Source organism: Salmo salar, chromosome 16, assembly GCF_965601325.2.
Source record: "Salmo salar chromosome 16, fSalSal1, whole genome shotgun sequence".
NCBI classification, from domain to species: Eukaryota; Metazoa; Chordata; class Actinopteri; order Salmoniformes; family Salmonidae; genus Salmo; species Salmo salar.
In genome coordinates, this window is record NC_138306.1 from 6,574,260 (window position 1) to 6,599,581 (window position 25,322).

General features: G+C 42.2%; 2 protein-coding genes across 3 annotated transcripts in view; one reads left to right on the forward strand and one right to left on the reverse strand.

Moving 5' to 3' along the window:
- Positions 1–2,906: 2,906 nt before the first annotated feature.
- On the reverse strand, positions 2,907–9,436 carry LOC106573089 (YY1-associated factor 2). The gene is made up of 4 exons (XM_014147783.3): positions 9,276–9,436; positions 8,764–8,889; positions 7,883–8,035; positions 2,907–4,492 (listed from the first exon to the last, which is right to left on the reverse strand). Exons 1-4 carry the CDS (start codon positions 9,299–9,301, stop codon positions 4,249–4,251), a joined length of 549 nt encoding a protein of 182 aa, XP_014003258.1. The 5' UTR covers positions 9,302–9,436; the 3' UTR covers positions 2,907–4,248.
- Positions 9,437–12,854: 3,418 nt separating this feature from the next.
- LOC106573092 (periphilin-1) overlaps positions 12,855–25,322 on the forward strand; it is a 42,332-nt gene continuing 29,864 nt past the window's right edge. The window contains exons 1-5 of one of the 2 annotated variants that reach the window (XM_014147789.3): positions 12,855–13,113; positions 13,580–13,633; positions 16,853–16,917; positions 17,124–17,360; positions 17,569–17,639. In XM_014147789.3, coding sequence (XP_014003264.2) covers position 13,633; positions 16,853–16,917; positions 17,124–17,360; positions 17,569–17,639 — 374 coding nt within the window. In that variant the 5' untranslated portion in view covers positions 12,855–13,113; positions 13,580–13,632. The remainder of the gene's footprint in view (positions 13,114–13,579; positions 13,634–16,852; positions 16,918–17,123; positions 17,361–17,568; positions 17,640–25,322) is intronic. The other variant, XM_014147786.3, reaches the window with a different exon arrangement.

Sequence of the window (25,322 nt, forward strand, 5' to 3'; positions counted from 1 at the left end):
ACACTTCAGCACTCAGTGGGCCCGTTCTGTGAGCTTGTGTGGCACACCTCCTTGTGGTGAGCAGTTGTTGCTCCTAGACATTTCCACTTCACAATAGCAGCACTTACAGTTGACCAGGGCAGACATTTAAAAGTCACTGAGCTCTTCAGTACGGGCCATTCTACTGCCAATGTTTGTCTATGGAGATTGCATGGCTGTGTGCTCGACTTTATACACCCGTCAGCAACGGGTGTGGCTGAAATAGCCGAGTCCACTCATTTGAAGGGGTGTCCAAATACACTAAAAAAAAAAGTATGGCCAAAAGTATGTGTATCTGGGTGTCTGGAAAGCACCCATTGGCTTGCAGGACAAGTTGAACTATGATCAATTAGCTTCCTACTAGATACTAGCTAGCTAAATACCTTAGTAATTAGATATGAAGGAAAGAGATTAGGAAATATTAGCCTTACAAACATCTGCAATACAATACCGCCTCATGTATACCAGTGTACACGTTTCTAACATACATGAACTAAAATGTGTATGTATATATATATATATATATATATATATATATATATATATATATACTGCTCAAAAAAATAAAGGGAACACTTAAACAACACAATGTATCTCCAAGTCAATCACACTTCTGTGAAATCAAACTGTCCACTTAGGAAGCAACACCGATTGACAATAAATTTCACATGCTGTTGTGAAAATGGGATAGACAACAGGTGGAAATTATAGGCAATTAGCAAGACACCCCCAATAAAGGAGTGGTTCTGCAGGTGGAGACCACAGACCACTTCTCAGTTCCTATGCTTCCTGGCTGATGTTTTGGTCACTTTTGAATGCTGGCGGTGCCTTCACTCTAGTGATAGCATGAGATGGAGTCTACAACCCACACAAGTGGCTCAGGTAGTGCAGCTCATCCAGGATGGCACATCAATGCGAGCTGTGGCAAGAAGGTTTGCTGTGTCTGTCAGCGTAGTGTCCAGAGCATGGAGGCGCTACCAGGAGACAGGCCAGTACATCAGGAGACGTGGAGGAGGCCGTAGGAGGGCAACAACCCAGCAGCAGGACCGCTACCTCCGCCTTTGTGCAAGGAGGAGCACTGCCAGAGCCCTGCAAAATGACCTCCAGCAGGCCACAAATGTGCATGTGTTTGCTCAAACGGTCAGAAACAGACTCCATGAGGGTGGTATGAGGGCCCGGCGTCCACAGGTGGGCCCTCGTGCAGGACGTTTGGCATTTGCCAGAGAACACCAAGATTGGCAAATTCGCCACTGGCGCCCTGTGCTCTTCACAGATGAAAGCAGGTTCACGCTGAGCACATGTGACAGACGTGACAGAGTCTGGAGACGCCGTGGAGAACGTTCTGCTGCCTGCAACATCCTCCAGCATGACCGGTTTGGCAGTGGGTCAGTCATGGTGTGGGGTGGCATTTCTTTGGGGGGCCGCACAGCCCTCCATGTGCTCGCCAGAGGTAGCCTGACTGCCATTAGGTACCGAGATGAGATCCTCAGACCCCTTGTGAGACCATATGCTGGTGCGGTTGGCCCTGGGTTCCTCCTAATGCAAGACAATGCTAGACCTCATGTGGCTGGAGTGTGTCAGCAGTTCCTGCAAGAGGAAGGCATTGATGCTATGGACTGGCCCGCCCGTTCCCCAGACCTGAATCCAATTGAGCACATCTGTGACATCATGTCTCGCTCCATCCACCAACGCCACGTTGCACCACAGACTGTGCAGGAGTTGGCGGATGCTTTAGTCCAGGTCTGGGAGGAGATCCCTCAGGAGACCATCCGCCACCTCATCAGGAGCATGCCCAGGCGTTGTAGGGAGGTCAATCAGGCACGTGGAGGCCACACACACACTACTGAGCCTCATTTTGACTTGTTTTAAGGACATTACATCAAAGTTGGATCAGCCTGTAGTGTGGTTTTCCACTTTAATTTTGAGTGTGACTCCAAATCCAGACCTCCATGGGTTGATAAATTGGATTTCCATTGATTATTTTGTGTGATTTTGTTGTCAGCACATTCAAGTATGTAAAGAAAAAAGTATTTAATAAGATTATTCCATTCATTCAGATCTAGGATGTGTTATTTTAGTGTTCCCTTTATTTTTTTGAGCAGTATATATATATATATATATATATACATATATATTTTTTTTTACATTATATTTTACCCCCTTTTTCGATCTTGTCTCATTGCTGCAATTCCAACAGGCTTGGGAGAGGCATACGTCCTCTGAAACATGACCCGCCAAACCGCTCTTCTTAATAACCTGGCCGCTTAACCCGGAAGCATCAATGTGTCAGAGAAAACACTGTTCACCTAACGACGGAGGTCAGCCTGCAGGCACCCAGCCCACCACAAGGAGTCGCTAGAGCGCAATGAGCCAAGTAAAGCCCCCCGGCCAAACCCTCCCCTAACCCAGACAGCGCTGGGCTAATTTTGCGCCACCCTATGGGACTCCCGGTCAAGGCCGGTTGTGACACAGCCTGGGATCAAACCCGGGTCTGTAGTGACGCCTCAAGCACGGTGACGCAGTGAATCAGACCGCTGCGCCACTCAGGAGGCCCAGAAAGACCTATTTCTAACAAAATTCCCAAACATGTCAAGTTATCCAGACTCTAGCAGATACAGTACTTGTAAATAGGTTATAAAAATGAATATCCCAAATACAGTCTCCTGTGTGAGGAGCTTGGGCTGCATTTAAATAGGCAGCCCAATTCAGATGTTTCTTCCACAAATATTTTTTACATCAGATCTTTTTCAGAGCTGATCTGATTGGTCAAAAGACCAATTCATGGGAAAAAAAATATCAGAAATTGGTTACCCATGTAAACGCAGCCATAAAAGTCTATGGTGAAGACCCATCTGCCATCCACTGAGCACAAATGGAGGAAACTCAAGTCTGACTGATGAACCTATCAGTTTAGTTTTATTTCATATTTTCAATATAAACCACTGTTGGATGACAGCATGCTTGACTCTACAAACTTGTGGAAGAGAAGCATACTTCATAACAATATTCTCAATTGTGAATCAAACATTAAATAGTAACGCAATAATTGAGATGCTCATTGATGTACATATGACAACATGGCTGGTTATAACCAGTAACATAAAGCAGTGATATGATTCAGTAACATGTGCAGTAAAATGTTGGCCAAACTGAAATGCTTTATAAAACAATGGGCCTGTTTCCCAGACACAGATTCAGCCTACTGTTGGACTAAGAAAAATGTTCAATGGAGATTCTCCATTCAAAGTGATTAGTCAAGGACTACTCTGTATCTGGGAAACTGGTCCAATATCTTCTCATTAATTAATGCACACCATATGCCAGCAGGTGCAATCTGCTGCTAACAAAATGAATCTTTGTCAATCTACAATCAAGAGATGGACCACTCGCTTCACATTTATTCTCTCATAATTAGGGTTGTTGCAAATTTTGGTAACTTTTCCAAAATTCCCAGGTTTTCCAGTTGGAGGAATCCTGAATTTCCTACTTATTCTCTGAGTCGGGGAATCATCCAGATGATTTCTGGAAAACCTATGGATTTTGGGTAAGTTACCAGAATTTTGCAACCCTACTCATAATGCATATTCGTATTCCTCTGTAGCTAAAGCACTCTTTTACTCTGCAATAGTCCACATCGGTAAGAGACAGAAACCAACCAACCACTAAGTGTGTGATGAGGGATGACACTGAGGTGTTGTAAGTAAATACCATCAGATCCCATGGCATCACTCAGCTAGCTGTGCATGCAAGGCAGGGTTCATTCAACACAGTCAAGACCCAGCTTCAGTTCAGTTCACTCAGGCCATGGTCATTTTCATTAGGGCACACCATAACAAAATGTTTTAAAACGTTGTGCAACAGAAAACAAACATGATCGTTTCTTATTTATTGGATAAGTCCAGGTATTACCTTCCAGTTTGTCAATTTTCTTCTGCTTGCTGCCTAATGAACACGACCCAGATATTGGCTGAAACCAATTCGTTGATGATACACAGCGTCCTCCCAGCACCAGCCTCATAATACATACGTTTTATTTTATTATTATACAATGTGTGCATGTTAATGTTGGGTTGGCGTGTGGGGTGATGGATATGGGGGAGACATAAGGGTGTATGTAGCGTTGGGTGTAATCTTGCATGCCAGACTTGTACGCAATATTCAGAGACACACTTGTCTGGTTCCACAAGACTATGTTAGGTGAGGAGGGAGGAAATGGGAGAGGGAGGGAGATTAGTGACTCTCGCTGTTAACTGAGGACCCCTCCCCCCGCGGCGAGGACGACCGGGACACCCCCCTTTCAGTGTTGTCAGAACTGGTGTTGCCACTCTGGCTGTGCTGGTCTGCCGAGGCGGCACTGGAAGGAGTGGAGGCGGGCTTGGTTTTCTCCTTAAAGTCTGTGATTATGACCGTCAGGTCACCCACCGTTACCTCTAGGTGTTGGGCACTGCTCCGGTCCACGTTTTTTAACCTGGGCCTGGGATGGGGACAGAGAAGTATGGGTGGATATATAGTAGGTATCATAAGTGTTCATCCCCTTGGATTTATTCACATTTTACTGTTTTACAAAGTGGGATTGGAATGTATTTAATTGTAGTTTGTCAAAGATTACACAAAATACTCTCAAAATATTAAAAGACATCTTCCTAATATTGAGTTGCGCGCACGCACCCCTACATGTAAAATCTAAGCTCGGAACAATACTAGTATTTCAATATTGTTTCCATGACAAAAATGAATGCATGAAGCAGACCAAACTTGGGTGGGTCCTTTAAAACCCTGCTGTAAGATACTGAGCTATAGCTTAGAAAATAAATAAATGTGACTCTGGATGACAACATAATGAGGTTTGTTTCCAACATTAGGGCTGTTTTCTTAAAGAAGTTTGGCCTTAGTAAAATCGGTGCACAAATTACAAAATCAGATGTTAGACACACGCTATTGGTGTGTCTAACACGGAACCCAAACGGGCTGCGCGCGTGCGCCATCGTGCATACATTTATTTTGTCCCCCTACACCAAACGCAGGTTAAAATATCAAAACAAACTCTGAACCAATGACATTAATTTGGGGACAGGTCGAAAAGCATTAAACATGTATGGCAATTTAGCTAGTTACCTTGCACTTGCTTTTGCTAGCTAATTTGTCCTGGGATATAAACGTTGAGTTGCTATTTTACCTGACATGCACAAGGTCCCCTACTCCGACAATTAATCCACAAATAAAATGGCCAACCGAATCATTTCTAGTCATCTCTCCTCCTTCCAGGCTTTTTCATCTTTGAACTTATATGGTGATCGGCATCTACACTTTCATAGTATTACCACGACAACCGGCAAAACAGTTCGTCTTTCAATCACCCACGTGGGTATAACCAATGAGGAGATGGAAGAGGCAGGACTTTCAGCGCGATCTGCGTCAGAAATAAAAAGGAGTTCTATTTTAGCCCTTGGCATCGCAGACGCTCGTTGGCCCACGCGAGCAGTGTGGGTGGGTGCAATAATTGAATAACATGGATTTCTACATTTATTTTGCGACGCTCGCGCACACGACGTGTCCGGTCTGGTCAGCACGTGAGCCCCAAATCTAAGACATTTTCACATTCTTCATGCTCTGCCAAGTTGTTGGTGATCATAGCTAGACAGCAATTTTTAAGTCTTGACATTGATGTTATAGCAGATTTTAAGTCAAAACTGAGCAATCTCCTTCCTGTCCTGCAGCTCAGTTCGATTGTATCTTTGATTTGTCTGGGTGGTTTAATACATCATCCACGCTTAGATTCAGTGTCTGATTTGTTATTGTTACCCATCTACCAATCACTGCCCTTCTTTGAGGCTTTTGAATAGCTCCCTGGTCTTTGTAGTTTAATCTTTGCTTGAAATGCAATACTAGACTGAGGGACCTTACAGATGTACACTACCGTTCAAAAGTTTGGGGTCACTTAGAAATGTATTTTTTTAAAGAAAAGCACGTTTTTGATCCATTAAAATAACATCAAATTGGTCAGAAATACAGTGTAGACATTAGTCATTTACGTTAACATTGTAGCTGAAACTGCTGATTTTTTTATGGAATCTCTACATACGTGTACAAAGGCCCATTATCAGCAACCATCACTCTTGTGTTCCAATGGCATGTTGTTAGCCAATCCAAGGTTATCATTTTAAAAAGGCTAATTGATCATTAGAAAACCCTTTTGCAATTATGTTAGCACAGCTGAAAACTGTTGTTCTGATTAAAGAAGCAAAACTGGCCTTTTTTAGACTAGTTGAGTATCTGGGAGCGTCAACATTTGTGGGTTCGATTACAGGCTCAAAATGGCCAGAAACAAAGAACTTTCTTCTGAACTCATCAGTCTATTCTTGTTCTGAGAAATGAAGGCTATCCCATGCGAGAAATTGCCAAGAAACTAAGGATCTCGTACAGACGCCTCACAAGTCCTCAACTGGCAGCTTCATTAAATAGTACACGCAAAACACCAGTCTCAACGTCAACAGTGAAGAGGTGACTCTGGGATGCTGGCCTTCTAGGCAGAGTCCCTCTGTCTGATGTCTGTGTTCTTTTGCCCATCTTTTTTTATTGGCCAGTCTGAGATATGGCTTTTTCTTTGCAACTCTGCCTAGATCTCAGACTGGCCAATAAAAAGAAAAGATTAAGATGGGCAAAAGAACACAGACACTGGACAGAGGAACTCTGCCTAGGAGGCCAGCATCCCAGAGTCGCCTTTTCACGTGCGTTGAGACTGGTGTTTTGCGTGTACTATTTAATGAAGCTGCCAGTTGAGGACTTGTGAGGCGTCTGTTTCTCTAACTAGACACTAATGTACTTGTCCTCTTGCTCAGTTGTGCACTGGGGCCTCCCACTACTCTTTCTATTCCGGTTAGAGCCAGTTTGCGCTGTTCTGTGAAGGGAGTAGAACACAGCGTTGTATGAGATCTTCATTTTCTTGGCAATTTCTCGCATGGAATAGCCTTCATTTCTCAGAACAAGAATAGACTGATGAGTTTCAGAAGAAAGTACTTTGTTTCGGGCCATTTTGAGCCTTTAATCAAACCCACTGATGCTGCAGATACTCATCTAGTCTACAGAAGGACAGTTTTATTGCTTCTTTAATCAGAACAACAGTTTTCAGTTGTGCTAACAGAATTGCAAAAGGGTTTTCTAATGATCAATTAGCCTTTTAAAATGATGACCTTGGATTAGCTAACACAACGTGCCATTGGAACACAGAAGTGATGGCTGCGGATAATGGGCCACTGTACGCCTATGAAGATAATCCAAAAAAGAATCTGCCGTTTCCAGCTACAATAGTCATTTACAACATGAACAATGTCTACACTGTATTTCTGATCAATTTCCTGTTATTTTAAATGGACAAAAAAAAAGTTTTTTTTCTTTCAAAAACAAGGACATTTCCAAACTTTTGAACAGTAGTATATGTATCGGGATGTCATTTGTTTAATCCTGATCTAATTTAGGCTTGCCAAAACAAAGAGGGTGAATACTTAAGCAAAGTCTATATTTCTGTTATAAAAATAAAAAATTTGTGAATGTTCTTTTCACTTCAACATTAGTGTATCTTGTGTAGATCAATAAATAAATAAAAAATGTAATCCATTTCAATCACACTTTAACACAAAATGTGAAAAAATACAAAGGGGGTGAATACTGATACCCACTGTATATTGTCATTAATAGCACAGGATGAGAGTCAATAGTATGGCTAGTAGGATACTAGGAGGGGGTCACTTGGAACCTGTAAATGATTTTGATAGAATGTAATAATCATAATAAAATGAGATGATTCAGATGTTCTCCAACCTTCATAGTAACTAAGAATATGTTGTTCCAACAGTTCAATCCTTACCTCATCTTCTTGTGGCTGTTCTTTTTCTGTGTTGGTTCCTTTTCACTCTTCTCTTTCTCCGATTTCTCCTTCTTCTCTTTTTTGGGTTGTGTGGGTGAAGCAAACTGTGCAGTGACTTGCTGGGCAACCATTTGGGAGACAGGGCGAGGCTTCCTAGAAACAGATTAGTGATTATTAATATTAGATATTAGGCCATGAGCAGCAGGTACATACATATATGCACTGCATATTTATGCACACTGAAAATATACAGGGGTCCTGTGACTTGTTTTTCTAGATTTCTAGTGTATGATGAATTGTATGCATGTATGGGGGGGGGGGGGGGACTATCATAAGGAAGCACACTGCACATAGATAAATGCTGCATAGCGACAACATATTGAGGGTACAGGAATGCATACACCTGACATTTGTGCTCAGTGGGTTAAGTTCTGTGCACGGCTCCGGACATCTTCAGAAATGTTCATTTAGAAGGGTTCAAACTTGTTGTTTTATCCCTTTATTGATAAAAACAACACATTTGACACAATCTGTCAGACGAACTACACCATATAATCTGTCAAATAATGCCCCCATAATAGAAATGGCTCACTCAAAATAACCACTTGAATTTAGGCTACAATTACAATGATTTATGAATAATCTGCACGATAGGTTTACATCCAAAAGTCAAACTGTCTGGACATCATCACTAGTTACCACAGCCACAAAGTTATAAACCCCGCCTATTTCTGAAATGTATGTTCTAAAATGTGATTTTAAACCTAATCTCAACCACACTGCTAACCTTAAATAACGACCAAAAAGCAAATGTTTATTTTCATAAATTGTTACGATATAGACAATTTAGACTTGTGGCATCTAGTGGAAACCCTTCTTACCGTGTTGACGTTCCCTTTCTGACATCGCACATCATACACTTGAAAGCTTCGGCGGTGTTCCTGAAAGTACATACGCTACAGTCCCAGTAGGCATCATCAGAAGAGGGCTTGGGTTGCCGCTTCGGCCTTCAAACACAACAACAACAAAACACACACACACACACACACACACACACACACACACACACACACACACACACACACACACACACACACACACACACACACACGATAAGGGGAGCGTCACTGTCAGCATAGCCATTTTAGGTAACAGTCATTGATGTGTATTTGTACAAAAACACAACAATACAAATGACACTTATTTGAGCCGTATGGTCAGATTTACGAGGTAAAACTCTTCTATTTGACACACGGTGGCCCCGGCATAAAAGAGCCAGTCAGCCGCCATGAAGCTACAATGTAGCTAGCGCTACGCATCCATTGGTCGCACCCTGTTTACAAGTGTTCATCACATTTTCTGGCAATTTTTCTAGATAAATATGTAATTTTACCTTGTGGGGCTCTTCTTGTCTCCCATCGTATGAAACCTTTATTTGTTTGAACTCAATATAGATTAATTTGACGGGGAAATTACCAACGCCGCTCTCTGCTGTCGTAGAACGCCAGTGGAAGGATGATGATCACGTGGCAACGCCTACCCAATCACTCTCTTTAGGCACTCAAAGTACCCCTCGCCGCTGCACACTAAACGTCCCGGTCCCGCCCATCACACGTTTTTATTGGTTGAGGTGCATTCGCATTACCCACGCTCGACACAACGTAACATTGTTGCAGCGTTCACGAAAACGGGGAAGTCAGAAATCTCTGATTTCCGAATTCAAATTGTTGAAGACATCTGGGAACTCGGGAAAAAACAGTTGCGACTGCGAAAATTCGTTTTAAATGGTCATCCAACTCGGAATTCCAACTCCGGACCTCGGGCCTCTTTTTCGAGCTCCAACCTGAAAATCACAGAAGTCATAATTTGACCTCGTATTTTTCAAAGTTCCCAGTTATCTTGAACGCGCCATGAGTTATGTACTTAGCTAAATATGCATTTCGAACGTATAATTACAATTCCATATATTTTTAAACACTTTTAAAAGTTTCATAAAATAAGAAAAAAAGTATCAGCTTGACAAAAAAAAAATGCTAGTTTGCCACACTAGCTAGCTAATTAACAGTCTAACATTACATTACAGGTTTACAGAATAACGTATAACAATACAAACTATTGTTTTCTAATCTATTTTGGGGTAAATCATTTTTGTTGACTGTAAAAACGTTTATGCATGCTTTTCACACGTTGAAAATGTTTGTTTACTCCGTTGCCATGGTCACCGGTGATCGTCGTCCTCCGTGTGGAGTTTGCGGTTTGCCTTCAAAATAAAAGTCCCCAATTGAAAGCGTCGCAAACCGACACATGGAGCGTATTCATGCCATATTTGGACTAGAAAATGTTAAACAAGTTTGGAATGTTGTTACATATTTTTTAATAATTAAATACAGTAATGAATTAGTTTGATAATGGGCAGTCTTCTGTCATTGGCTGTTTGGGAACTGACGGCAACATTGTATTGACACTTACAATGAGTCTGAACAAAATGTCGGGAGTTTATTCTTTTAATTTCTTCAAAACAGCAAAACTATTTACTGGGATTGCATAGGATACCATAAATAGCAAGAGACTAAACAAACAAGAAATGTGTGTGTCAGTGAGTGAGTGAGTGAGTGAGTGAGTGAGTGAGTATGTGAGTGAGTATGTGTGTGACATGACAGTGTTCCTGATGTGGCCTTACTTTAAAAAGCACATGCTGTCCTTTACTTGGTTTTGTGACAGCAACCCTCCAAATGACTCCTGAGTCTTGCGTCTTCTGTAGACACTTTTTAAATTGACTTACTCCTTCATTACGTACATTAAAATGATCAACAACAATATTTGTATTAACTACAACTAAAACATTGTACAACTAAAAGTACAACTAAAACATTCAGCATTCCATTAATCATTTACATTTACATTTTACATTTAAGTCATTTAGCAGACGCTCTTATCCAGAGCGACTTACAAATTGGTGCATTCACCTTATAATATCCAGTGGAACAACCACTTTACAAAAGTGCATCTAAATCTTTTAAGGGGGGGGGGGTTAGAAGGATTACTTTATCCTATCCCAGGTATTCCTTAATCAGTTGGTGTGTGCAACTGTGTGTGTGTGTGTGGGGGGGGATACGAACCCATAGGTGTGCGGATGAGGGTTTGCTTTTTGACGGTACCAAAGCTGTTTATAACTAACCCAAGACAGTTCATCGGTGTCGTTCGCAGTAGGAGCAAATAAAGCATACTGGGCAGAACAAGAGAGGAGGTGGGTAAAGCCAAGCACAAGCTAGCGAGGTCCTATTTGGGCTTTTTAGCATGTATTTGCAACTATAATTGAGAATTTCAATAAGCATTTCTCTATGGCTGGCCATGCTTTCCACCTGGCAACCCCTACCCCGGTCAACTGCCCGGCACCCTCCACAGCAACCCGCCCAAGCCCCCACCATTTCTCCTTCACCCAAATCCAGATAGCTGATGTTCTGAAAGAGCTGCAAATTCTGGACCCCTACAAATCACCCAGGCTAGGCAATCTGGACCCTCTCTTTCTAAAATGATTTGCCGAAATTGTTGCAACCCCTATTACTAGCCTGTTGAACCTCTCTTTCGTATCGTCTGAGAATCCCAAAGATTGGAAAGCTGCCGCGGTCATCCCCCTCTTCAAAGGGGGTGACACTCTAGACCCAAACTGCTACAGACCTAAATCTAGCCTACCCTGTCTTTCTAAGGTCTTGGAAAGCCAAGATAACAAACAGATTACCGACCATTTCGAATCCCACCGTACCTTCTCCGCTATGCAATCTGGTTTCAAAGCTGGTCATGGGTGCACCTCATCCACGCTCAAGGTCCTAAACGACATCATAACCTCCATCGATAAGAGACATTACTGTGCAGCCGTATTCATCGACCTGGCCAAGGCTTTCGACTCTGTCAATCACCACATTCTTATTGGCAGACTCGACAGCATTGGTTTCTCAAATGATTTCCTCGCCTGGTTTACCAACTACTGATAGAGTTCAATGTGTCAAATCGGAGGGCCTGTTGTCCGGACCTCTGGCAGTCTCTATGGGTGTGCCACAGGGTTCAATCCTCGGGCCGACTCTCTTCTCTGTATACATCAATGATGTCACTCTTGATATCATAAGGTGAATGCACCAATTTGTAAGTTGCTCTGGATAAGAGCGTCTGCTAAATGACTTAAATGTAAATTTCAAGCTTATGGGCATGTGGCAGCAGTGAGTAGGAGGAATCTCCTAGGTGTGAGAAGTGTGCAGAAGAGCATGAGACAAAGGAATGTGTAACATTGGGGAAAGTAGTGGTATGTGTTAATTATATGGATACCCATGGGGCTGGGGATCAGAAATGTTCAGGTTCAGGTTTCCAGGGTTAAAGTAGTGCAGAAGTTTTCATATGCTGAGGCAAAAAAGAATGTAGAGGAAGATGGGAGGGATCCTACCAGTACAGATGGATAAACAAACAAGTGCTTTTTTTAACCTTTATTTAACTAGGCAAGTCAGTTAAGAACAAATTCTTATGTACAATGACAGCCTACCAGGGAACATTGGGTTAACTGCCTTGTTCATGGGCGGAACGACAGATTTTTACCTTGTCAGCTCGGGGACTCGATCCAGCAACTTTTTAGTTACTGACCCAAGGCTCTAACCACTAGGCTACCTGCCACCCCAGTATATGTTTCAGTAAGATTGGATTTTTAGCTTTTATAGCAAAGGTTATCAACTGTACTGCAGGGACGGAACGTAAGTCTCTGAAAATTGAGGTGGCGGTGGCAGCTGCAGAGAGGTATTTGGTTGTGCGAGACTTGACATCGGACGGGTGTGTTAAGTGGCGGTATCCCGTCCTTTCAGGCTGTTGGCCCGAAATATGATGTTTATTTATTTATTATAATTTTATTTTTTGTGAGTATAAGTGTTAGATGGTAGGGTATTTGTTTATTTTATTATTATATATATATTTTTATTCAAGCAAGGTAGAAGAGAGTTATACGTTGGATACCAACCGCCGCCGAAGAAAAAAAGGTCGAAGAAGAAGATAGGCGGCGGTAAACTCCGCGTAACATACTGCACGTCTCCAATCAAACACTGACGAGGAAGAGGTTGAATTTTGCTCGTGGTGTTTGTTGTCAAATGTTGCACATGCAGAAAGGTTTGGAACTATATAAAAAAAACTCTACTACTTTATCGCAAAAAGTGCAAGACTACCTTTAATACTAATACACAGAGCACGTTCAACTGGTAAGTTGGTTTTCCTAGCAACAACAGCTTCAGTGTACGCTAGCTAGCATTGGCCAGCATCTCTTTGCAAGCTAGCTAGGCTAACTTCAGTAACTATCCAATTGTTTGTAAATTACTAGCGAGAGACCCTATCATTGCAATTGACTTGGGGTGTTCATATAGAAACATTATTAATCATCGGAGTCGGATTCATTAAACACTGTTGCGAAACGTTTCTTAAACGGAAGCAAACGTAATTAAACTGAGGGCCCTAGCTGCCTGAATTCTGTCGTTAGCAACTGTGTGGTGTAATTCAGGTAGGTTCTTCTGTTTAAGAGATGTAATGAATATGCCCCCGTTGATTTTGTTTACATGTGCAATTTTTCTTTCTGTGTCTTGTATCCTAGTTTTTGAATATCAACCACATTTGTGTCAATACACTCCATAGACAACTCGATAATTCCTAAATATTAATCAATATTTGCAGGTTTTACATTCTCCACGTCCCACACCACATTGAGGAGCCCTTCAGCAACTTGGAGTAAGTTAGCTACAGCTCTACCACACTACAGTAACTGAAAAATCAGTGTGCACAATATGAAGGGACAGTTGTACTGTAACCCTGATGCCTAGCTCAGATACTTTAATAGTTTGATGTGCAATCTCTGTTTGTCAGAGTATAAACGTTACTTAAGTCTCCCTAGTGCACACACTACACTGTGTACTGTCTAATGAGGCATTCATGTGCTTGTGGGAAACTGGGTATTCCAACATGATTGTGTTTAGTTGCTTTTGAAGTCGGACCAATACTTCAACCAATAGCATTTTAGCTAGCTTGATCTCAGCGCAACCTCAGTCTCCTATTTAACAGTTCACAGGCGAAACGTCAAGGATTTAGTTGCCGACCGTAGGATTGCAGCTTCTTGTCACACAAGTAGGGCTGTCGTGGTGACCGTTTTACCGTATTCATGATCAAACGAATGAGTGAATGAATGAATCTCCGAAAGTTTGTTTTTTTGAATAACCCATAAACATGGGAGGCCTACGGTAATAATGAGTGAGAGAGAGATACAAATCTAGTGAGAAGTTTGAACAAACTTGAAAGTTGAGCAAAGCATTAAAACAAATGATACATGCATTCAAATAAAAAATAATAATAATCATCCCCTCCTTGCCATTACAAACCAAACGACTAAAAGCCTAACCCTACTCACTGAAATATCTTAAAAGCATTAAGACAAATTAAAGTTATTTAGAGTATTTTCCAAATTATTCCTATAAGGTGTTTATTGTCCTAAAGTTGCAGCTTTTCTATGGGAATAATTATGAAAGTTGGATTCTGTGCTATACTCATTCACAGATTTATTTTGAATGACAAATACAGTTGAAGTCGGAAGTTTACATACACTTAGGTTGGAGTCATTAAAACTCGTTTTTAAACCACTCCACAAATGTCTTGTTAACAAACTATGATTTTGGCAAGTCGGTTAGGACATCTACTTTGTGCATGACACAAGTCATTTTTCCAACAATTGATTACAGACAAATTATTTCACTTATAATTCACTGTATCGCAATTCTAGTGGGTCAGAAGTTTACATGCACTAAGTTGACTGTGCCTTTAAACAGCTTGGAAAATTCCAGAAAATGATGTAATGGCTTTAGAAGCTTCTGATGGGCTAATTGACATAATTTGAGTCAATTGGAGGTGTACCTGTGGATGTATTTCAAGACCTACCTTAAAACTCAGTGCCTCTTTGCTTGACATCATGGGAAAATCAAAAGATATCAGCCAAGACCTCAGAAACAAATTTGTAGACCTCCACAAGTCTCGTTCATCCTTGGGAGCAATTTCCAAACGCCTGAAGGTACCACGTTCATCTGTACAAACAATAGTACGCAAGTACAAACACCATGGGACCACGCAGCTGTCATACCGCTCAGGAAGGAGACGCGTTCGGTCTAGAGATGAATGTACTTTGGTGCGAAAAGTGCAAATCAATCCCAGAACAGCAAAGGACCCTGTTTAAGATGCTGGAGGAAACGGGTACAAAAGTATCTATTTCCTCAGTAAAACGAGTCCTATATCGACATAACTTGAAAGGAAGAAGCCACTGCTCCAAAACCGCCATTAAAAAAGCCCTACTACGGTTTGCAACTGCACACGGGGACAAAGATTGTACTTTTTGGAGAAATGTCCTCTGGTCTGATGAAACAAAAATAGAACTGTTTGGCCATAACGACCATCATTATGTTTGGAGGAGAAAGGGGGAGGCTTTCAAGCCGAAGAACACCATCCCAACCGCGAAACACGGGGGTGGCAGCATCATAGTGTGTGGGTGCCTTGCTGCAGGAGGGACTGGTGCACTTAAAAAAAATAGATGGCATCATGAGGCAGGAAAAATGATGTGGATATAATGAAGCCACATCTCAAGACGTAAGTCAGGAAGTTAAAGCTTGGTCGCAAATGGGTCTTCCAAATGGACAACTACCCCAAGCATACTTCCAAAGTTGTGACAAAATGGCTTAAGGACAACAAAGTCAAGGTATTGGAGTGGTCATCACAAAGCACTGACCTCAATCCTATAGAACATATGTGGGCAGAACTGAAAAAGTGAGAGAGCAAGGAGGCCTACAAACCTGACTCAATTGCACCAGCTCTGCCAGGAGGAATGGGCCAAAATTCACCCAACTATTGTGGGAAGCTTGTGGAAGGCTACCTAAAACATTTCACACAAGTTAAAACAATTTAAAGGCAATGCTACCAAATACTAATTGAGTGTATAAACTTCTGACCCACTGGGAATGTGATGAAAGAAATAAAAGCTGAAATCAATCATTCTCTACTATTATTCTGACATTTCACATTCTTAAAATAAAGTGGTGATCCTAACCGACCTAAGACAGGGAATTTTTACTAGGATCGAAATGTCAGGAATTGTGAAAAACTGAGTTGAAATGTATTTGTCTAAGGTGTATGTAAACTTCCGACTTCAACTGTATGTTCAGCCACAAGAACTGAAATTGAGCAAACAATACCAAGATGGAATAATTTAATGAGGAGAAGAAAAAGAAAAAACTTAGGCTACAGCTGAGGAAAGCTTGTGAAAGAAATTATGCGTAGTTGGCTTAGGCCTATATCCATATTATTCTAGCAACATGCAACCTACCTACAACACCTATAGTAGCCTAGGCCTAACAAGGGAGGATGAGGCGAAAATGTGAATCAGTTTATAATGATCCAGTTCTGAGGACAGCAGAGTTGCTCTGCAGCCAATGATTTTACAACCCATCGCAAGAGCACAGCCAGTGAGGTGACATCTGCGTCACTCGCTCCATCTGCACCCAAACTTCCTGGATGTTCCCGTGGAGCCCAAATAACTGTTTTGACTAGCAGTCGCCGCCATACGAAGGAGGAATGACAAGTATTTTACTTTTACCTGCTCCGCAAACCGTTTGTTGTCCTCTTTTGGTCAAAAAGTTGAAATGTCAGTGGTGAAACGTCACAACTTGACAACTCTTGTAACAACATTTTCTTTGAGTTTCCCACTTGTAATTATGACTTGGAGGGTTGTTCAAGTGAAACTTCCCAGTTGGAGCTCCGAACTTCCGATTACTCCGACAGCATGTGAACGCCGCATTAGTGTACATACTTGTTTGAGACGTCAGCTACTTGTGGACAATTAACACATTTTAGTTTGCGTCCCTTTGTGTTAATTATTGTCAAGGCTGTGATTGTATGCTTGTCCCTTACTTGCAGTGGCGTACAGGCGAGACCGAAGCCGAATCAGAGAGGCCACTGATGAGCTTATTTCAGAGAGAGCGGTAAGTGACTGGTCATTCTAGCACAATCCACTCTTTGGGCAGACGGTGAAGATTATTTTCGCGTGTATATTATCATTACATGAGTGTTTATTAGGCCATCGACCATCCTTCATGGAGTACTTATTCGTTCATGCATGAAGTATGTTGTCTCGCTGCACTTGTGTTTTTGAAAGAAACTTATCCATGTGGTAATGCTTCTTGTTTAGGGAACATACCAGAGAGTTGTGAATGTTGTCGACAGGAGAACTGCTGTGACAAGACCGGAGCAAGAATATGACAGAGAATTTGAATATGAAACAAAGCGGTATGGTGGCATTCAAAGTTACCATGACGATGACCATAGAGGATACCCTAGCGACAACATTCACGCAGGAAGTGATCGTGGACACCATGGTGACATTGTCGGGAGCATCCGAGGGAGGAACTCCCCAACTCCCCGACAGGTTGGTGAAGCTTTATAATGACCTTTGTCATATTGATCTCAGAAAACTAAGATTTAGTTTACTTTCTTTGCAGTTGGACTAATTTAAAACGGACCATTTAAGTGGTAGCCTAGCTGTTGAATGTATGTTGATTATCAGTAGATTGTCTTTTTCGGCAGTCTTGTATTATTCACACACATTTGAACACATGCTCTGTCTTTGTATGCAGGAGGACTACAGGGATCCGTACTACAGAGGATCCAGAGTTGGTTCTCAGATGGGCCGTCAAGGAGAGATGAGGTAAATCAGGCTTGACCACATCTATAAGATTGAGAGACGTTGAAGTTTATGATAATGACCTGTTTAAAATACTGTGGTGGTTCTATACTATGAACCACCAGATGGCAGCAGAGTTCTACTTTTCTGAAGCCACCATAATGATTAGGATCACTTTATTGGTCAATTGCACACAAAGTATATTCAGGTTTTGGATTGGTGCGGGGGGCTGCCACACTGTGCGCCCTGGGAGCTGCTGTTGTAGGGGGTTAAGTGTCTTGCTTAAGGGCACAACGGTAGGCAATGGCATCTAGGATTTGCTGGTTGTTGGCTCGCCTCTCTAACCACGTTTTTGAGCAGCATTTTTCAAATCATGTATGTGTCTTTGTGTAAAGCACAACTTGTAGCATTGATTAAACTCAAATTATTATTATTATTATTATTATTATTATTATTGCAGCTCGGTAGGCATTGAAAATGTTCAACAGGGTTGACCCAATACTTCCCACAGTTGTCAAGTTGGCTGGATGTCCTCTGGGTGGTGGACCGTTCTTGATACACATGGGAATCTGTTGAGCGTGAAAAACCCAGCAGCGTTGTATTTCTTGACACAAACCGGTGCACCTGGCACCTTATACCATACCCTGTTCAAAGCCACTTACATTTTTTGTCTTGCCCATTCACCCTCTGAATAGCACACATACACAATCCATGTCTCAAGACTTAAAAATCCTTCTTTAACTTGTCTCCTCCCCTTCATCTTCACTGGTTTGAAGTGGATTTAACAAGTGACACCAATAAGGGATCCTAGCTTTCACCTGGTCACTCTGTCATGGAAAGAGCACGTGTTATTAATGTTTTGTGTACTCAGTGTAAATCCCCACTCAAGATATTACATTTGAAATATATCGCACAGTCACAGATTTTGAAGAGGGTTTGATAACACACTGAAGCGAATTTGCCAACCTGTCTCTGAGGTATTGGGTGGGGACGACTGAGAGGAGGTTCTTGGCTCTCGTTTCATACCGTATTCCACTTATCAACCACCAGACTCCTTGCCTTGGGGAGCTTGTCAGCTCGACCCCCACGCAGAGCACAGCTAAAGCCAGTGGATCTGCTCTGCCCCTGTGCTGCCAAGACAGCCGTCTAGCAGTGACCCAATACAGAGTGCCAACAGTTCACAGGCCAAGACCCACCCCTCCACATTCACTCCTACCCAAGTGTCATACCAGACTCCAGACAGGGACAAAGGGCACCAGTGTCAACTCATTGAGCCAACAAGGCTAAACCCCCACAGGAAAACCATATGGGCCGCTAACCACTCCCTTTCCAGCCAGACAACCTCTACCGCACTCTCAGCTCTCCTCAGACTCGCTGTACATGCTCTCTATGCTGTCTTCTGTGGGAGAGCAAGCTAACTATGGTCTAGTTTCTCAACTCTTCCTTCATTATTGCAACCAGTCCAATTATTTTTAGGATCCGTAGTATGACACCTCACATATTTATCACCGACATTTGCAATTCTGTCTCCCACGTTGGTTCTGGTTGGTTCACCGTTGTCATTGCCTACAAGTAAAGGGAGCTGCAATGGAGCCTAAAAGAGAGACTCGTGGTGTGGTTCTGACAGGGCAGCAGGGGGGCATCTGGGTCCGTTTTTCCACCATTAGTGTGGTAAGTAGGTTAACTGGAGGCCTCACCCTTGCAGTGTAGCCCACAGGAAGCAGCGGTCAGGAACTCTTTGTTGGGTCTCTCTCCCCTGGCCGAAGGTGTTGAAGACTGAGGTGGCCAGACACCAGATGAACAGCAAGGCCTCTCCAGCACCACGCCCTTATCCCTTTCCCCTCAACACAAGACAGAGTCCTGGGCCTGGGGGCTGCTGTTCATGGGCCTTCACTAGACTCCCACACATACATTTTGAGGGGGTGTGCACACTGCAGGTGTGCCTTTGCAATAGAGGCAGGTGGGCGGTGGCGGGTGGATTGCTCAATCTGCTCCATTGTGGAGCTCTTGACCTCATGCGATGATAGCAGATAATGAGTGAAATGGGAATCCCATTAAGTGCACTCATATTATATTTGTGCACAGGGCTGATTGCAATGATATATTATTGATTACACTATTCAGGAAGATGAGAGGGAGGCATTGGCTGTAATAACCTTATGACTAAAACCAATTACCTAAATTGATATTGGGTTTCATGTTATTTGTTTTCAAAATGAGTTCATGTTTAATTTTTGTGTAACGCTTTCGATGTAATGGATTGGCTTTAACGGCATGACCTTGTAGAGGGAGGCTGAGTACCAAATGGCAACGTATTCCCTGTGTAGATGCTCTGGTCAAAAGTAGTGCACTATAGGGAATAGGGTGCCATTTAGGATGCTGACCTTGTAGAGAGAGACTCTCTCAGAACCTCTTGAATACTTTCTAGCTTCGTCAGGCCAGGGTCTCCTTTTCCCCCTCTAGGTTGCAGTTGTCTTTCTTCCTGGACCTGAAAGAGCTAGTGTTTAGTTTTCCTGTTATTGCAGGTGGGACTATGACACCCAGTTGCTCTGACTTTTTTTTTGGTTAAGCTTGCTCTCAGAGCAGCGTGTTTTCTTCTTTGGTTTGTAAGGATATAACCTGCGTTTTAGAGAACCTGTTCCTATACTTGGAAGAACTGATTTGAAGATGCAGCTATAGATCTACTTAATCAACAATTACAACTAGGAATTTTCTTCAAAAGATTACATTTAATGTATAGTGACCACAGAATTCCTTTTTCATAGCTTTCTTATGGAAAGACGTGAGGTGAGTTTTTAATGAGGAATCAATCAAATGTATTTGTTAAGCCCTTTTTGCATCAGCAGAAGTGCTATACAGAAACCCAGCCTAAAACCCCAAACAGCAAGCAATGCAGATGTAGAAGCATTGCAGATGTAGGATCACTCACTGCAACGGTGGTAATTAACTTTATTTGGCAGGCTGAGCCTTGGCTACTTCAAACGTGCCTGGGGGGCGTAAATGCTGGAGGCCTTGTTAGGCCTGATCTTTGTTTGGGACATGGCCCTCGAAGTTCAAGCAGGGGTCATGAAAACCAGGTGCCGCTGTTTGGTTCATTTATACAGTTGCGGCCAAATATATTGACATCTTTGCACTTTTCTTAAAGGTAGCCTATTACCTATTTCTTAATTCCAGAAACGCATATAATAGTAACTTGGAGCACCCCAAGAAAACATTCCTAAATGACTTACTCTTAAATCAACAAAACGTATGACGTCCTAAACCTGTGTTTACCACAGACCTTATTTTCGCCGTTCATCTTAAACCCCTACAAAACCTCCCTTCTCTCATAGGCTTTGTCCACCGAACCATGGCAGAGTTACAAAAAAGACACCATAACTATTGCTCTCTGTGTCTTTGATGTGAATATTGTGGAAAAATCCTCACAGCCGTTTCCATACTAAAAAGTGAAGTGCCTTTTTTGGTGCGCACCTGCTTACCATGTACAGTAGGCTACAGGCAGTATGATCCTCCACCTTGTGAATCATAGAAATTACTATCTTTGTGGTTTTTATATGCGGGGAGCATAAATTGTACAATTGTAAATTAACAGACTTTTCCAAGTTAGAACCAAATAAGGTCCATTATCTGCTACCTGGACATTATATAATTCCCCATTTCTTGAAAAATAAGTTGACATTGAGAACTTTTGTTCTCCACACCTTTTAGATTTTCAACATTGCAGAACCAAATGTATTTTAGTACATTTTTAAGTTTACAATTTATTATTTAGAAAATAAAGACAAACATCATGGGCAGAATTATTGGTGTCCCCAAGCTAGTATTTGGTTGCACAGGTTTTGGCCAAGATAACTACAGACAAACGGTTCTCGTACCCATCAATGTGCTTACTGCACCTTTTTATTGGCAATTTGGCCTACTTTTCAGCAGCAAACTGCTCTAATTCTTCAACGTTTGAGGAATGCTCTCCGCCAACTGCTGTTTTCAGCTCTCGCCATAGTGTTTGGATGTGATTCAGATTTGGAATCTTCGCTGGCCACTAGTTACTAACGTTATTTTATGCTCCGGGCATTTTTTTCCAATCCCACAAAAATCACAATAACAAGCCTTTGCAAAGCTTTCACTCTGTCACTCAAACTTATTCCAGCGTCTGCCTGCCAGCTGGAAATCTTTGCCAGTGGGTGTGTGTGTGTTTAGTCTACCTACTCCTCCCCTCTGAAGCATAGGTTAACTATAGCCTACTGACAACGTTACAAGTGTCATTCAGAAATTAGGGAGAGATGTTTTAATAAGAAGAATGAATTGACTTTTTCAGTGCTTGGTAGGGATACTATAGGTATCACGTTTCACATTGGATTTATTAACTACAAAAAGGTAAGATGTGTTTTTAATTATAGTGCTGCTCTGCACACACAAGCTTGTTAGCTTGCTCTGGTCTAACGTTAAACCAACTCGGAAGTTCAAAGACACAAAACAATTCCACCATAGAAGCCGTTCCTCCGTAGGTATGATTCTGTGGCCTAATTCAGATAATGCATGTCATGCAGTGCCTTCAGAAAGTATTCACACCCCTTTTTTCCACTTTTTTGTTGTGCTACGACCTGAATTTAAAATTGATTGTATTGAGATGTTTTGGTCAGTGGCCTACATACGATACCCCATATTATCAAAGTGGAATTATGTTTTTCGTAATTTACAAATTCATTAAAAATGAAAAGCTGAAATGTCTTGGGTGAATAAGTATTCAACCCCTTTGTTATGGCAAGCCTAAATAAGCAGGAGTAAAAATGTGCTTAACAAGTGCAGTAGTAGTGTTTTACATGATTGTTGAATGACTACCTCATCTCTGTAACCAAAACATACAATTATTTCTAAGGTTGAGCACTGAGTTCAGATTCAACCACAAAGACCAGGGAGGTTGTCCAATGCCTCGCAAAGAAGAGCACCTATTGGGTAAAAAAAAAAAGACATACAGTACAAGTCAAAAGTTTGGACACAAATACTCATTCAACAGTTTTTCTTTATTTGTACTATTTTCTACATTGTAGAATAATAGTGAAGACATTAATTCTGAAGTATCACATATGGAATAATGTTGTAACCAAAAAAAGTGTTAAACAAATCAAAATACATTTTAGATTCTTCAAAGTAGCCACCCTTTGCCTTGATGACAGCTTTGCAACACTCTTGGCAATCTCTCAACCAGCGTCATGAAGAATGCTTTTCCAATGGTCTTGAAGGATTTCTGACATGCTGAGCACTTGTTGGCTGCCTTTCCTTCACTTTGCGGTCCAACTCATCCCAAACCATCTCAGTCGGGTAGAGGTCGGGTGATTGTGGAGGCCAGGTCATCTGATGCAGCACTCCATCACTCTCCTTGGTCAAATAGCCATTAGCTGACCAGGTAGAAATCTGTCGTTCTGCCCCTGAGCAAGGCAGTTAAACCAATGTTCCCCGGACGCCGAAGACGTGGATGTTGATTATGGCAGCACCCCGCACCTCTCTGATTCAGAGGGGTTGGGTTAAATGCCAAATACACATTTCAGTTGAATGCATTGTTGTACAGCTGACTAGGTATCCCCCTCTCATTATACAGCCTGGAGGTGTGTTTGGTCATTCTCCTGTTGAAAAACATGATAGTCCCACTAAGCGCAAACCAGATGGGATGGCGTATCGCTGAAGAATGCTGTGGTAGTCATGCTGGTTAAGTGTGCCTTGAATTCTAAATAAATCACAGACAGTGTCAACAGCAAAGCACGCACACACATCACACCACCTCCATGCTTCACGGTGGGAACCACACATGTGGAGATCATCCGTTTACCTACTCTGCGTCTCACAAAGACACAGTGGTTGGAACCAAAACGCCTGATTCATGCAGTCTCCTCTGAACAGTTGTTGAGATGAACCGTCAGAGTGCCATAAATACGGGAAGTGTGTACCACAAGGAGAAAGAAGAGACAATCTTGCACCGCAAACGGTTAACCATGACCTCTGTAGTTGGTCCCTGTATGGTGACAGAGTGTCTGCTGAACCAAGTGTGTACACTGGGAAAGAAGAAACACACACTTGCGCCGCAAACGGTCTGCCTCCATCTGGTCCCTGTACTGCTTCTGGGATCGTCCATAGTGCCTGTATGGTCATGGACAAAAAGACAGAGGAAGGATATATAGCCTTCCTCTGCGTTGAGAGGAAAGTGAACACCCTCAAACCTAATGACAAGGACACTGGTATTAAGATCGTCAAACCTATCGACCAGGACATGATCATTGAGTTCACCAAGGCCTCAGAGAAAGCGATGATAGGCTCCCCGTTGATAGCTGAGGACCTGGGATGTGCCATGGGAGCAACAGTGGCAGCAGAGCGCCACCTTTGGCTCGCTGATTGAGCTGCCAAACTAGGAGCGGTTGGGTCTTCTGGATGCCCCGGTCAGCCTTAAGGGACTGTTTGGAGAAGATCCACCCAGATCCTGATCAACAAGTTCTAGCCTGCAGAGGAAGAGGTCGAGGAGCTGGAGGAAGAGGTCATGGAGGAGCCCATAGCCTGGACGACCATGGTTCCCCGCAGGCATAGACGTTCTAGGCAGAAGAATACTACAGACCGCTCACTTACACACACACACACACGTGCGTGGTTTGGAATACGTTTTTGAAGGTGTTTGTCCCTGCAATTGAGTGCGGATGTTATTAGTTTTACAACTGCATAAGTCCTTTTTGTAGGGTAGTTTTATTAGGGATGGTTGAGTCTGACTCATTAGAGAGGGGCAATAAATCATCTAGGCTAGTCTTTGGATTAGAACTATTTGGTTATAAAGGTTGGACAGTATTTTATTCAGATATACGGTGTAGAGGTTGACCGATTAATCGGCATGGCCGGTTAATTAGTGCCGATTCAAGGTTTCATAACAATCGGTAATCGGCCTTTTTGGACGCCGATTACATTGCAATCCACAAGGAGACTGTGTGGCAGGCTGACCACCTGTTACGCGAGTGTAGCATCAAAAGGACCTTGTGGCTGCATGGAGCCACGATAAGTTGCTAGCTAGCATTAAACTTAGTTTTTTATAAGATATCAATCTTAATCACTTGTTAACCTAATAATTTCATCAACCATGTGTAGTTAACTAGCTTGTTCTGCGTTGCATATAATCAATGCGGTGCCTGTTAATTTATCATCGAATCACAGCCTACTTCAACTTCGCCAAACAGGTGATGATTTAACAAAACCGCATTTGCGGAAAAAGCACAATCGTTGCACAAATGTACCTAACCATGAACATCAATGCCTTTCTTAAAATCAATAAACAAGTATATTCTTTTAAACCTGCTTAATGTAGTTAAAAGAAATTCATGTTAGCAGGCAATATTAACTAGGGAAATTTGTCACTTCTCTTGCATTGAGTGCAAGCAGGGTCAGGGTATATGCAGCAGTTTGGGCTGCCTGGCTCGTTGCGAACTGTGTGAAGACCATTTCTTCCTAACAAAGACCGCAATTAATTTACCAGAATTTTACATAATTATGACCTTGAAGGTTGTGCAATGTAACAGCAATATTTAGACTTAGGGTTGCCACCCGTTCGATTAAAAAAATGAACGGTTCCATATTTCACCGAAAATAAACGTTTTGTTTTTGAAATGATAGTTTCCGGATTTGACCATATTAATGACCAAAGGCTCGTATTTCTGTGTGTTTATTATAATTAAGTAT

What these genes read in the sequence shown, in the direction of transcription:
- LOC106573089 (XM_014147783.3), bottom strand. Translation starts at nt 9,301, where the DNA reads ATGGGAGACAAGAAGAGCCCCACAAG. An exon ending in AGAAAGGGAACGTCAACACG is followed by an intron (nt 8,036 to 8,763) that starts GTAAGAAGGGTT and finishes ATCTGTTTCTAG; the next exon opens with GAAGCCTCGCCCTGTCTCCC. An exon ending in AACAGCCACAAGAAGATGAG is followed by an intron (nt 4,493 to 7,882) that starts GTAAGGATTGAA and finishes TCCCCATCCCAG; the next exon opens with GCCCAGGTTAAAAAACGTGG.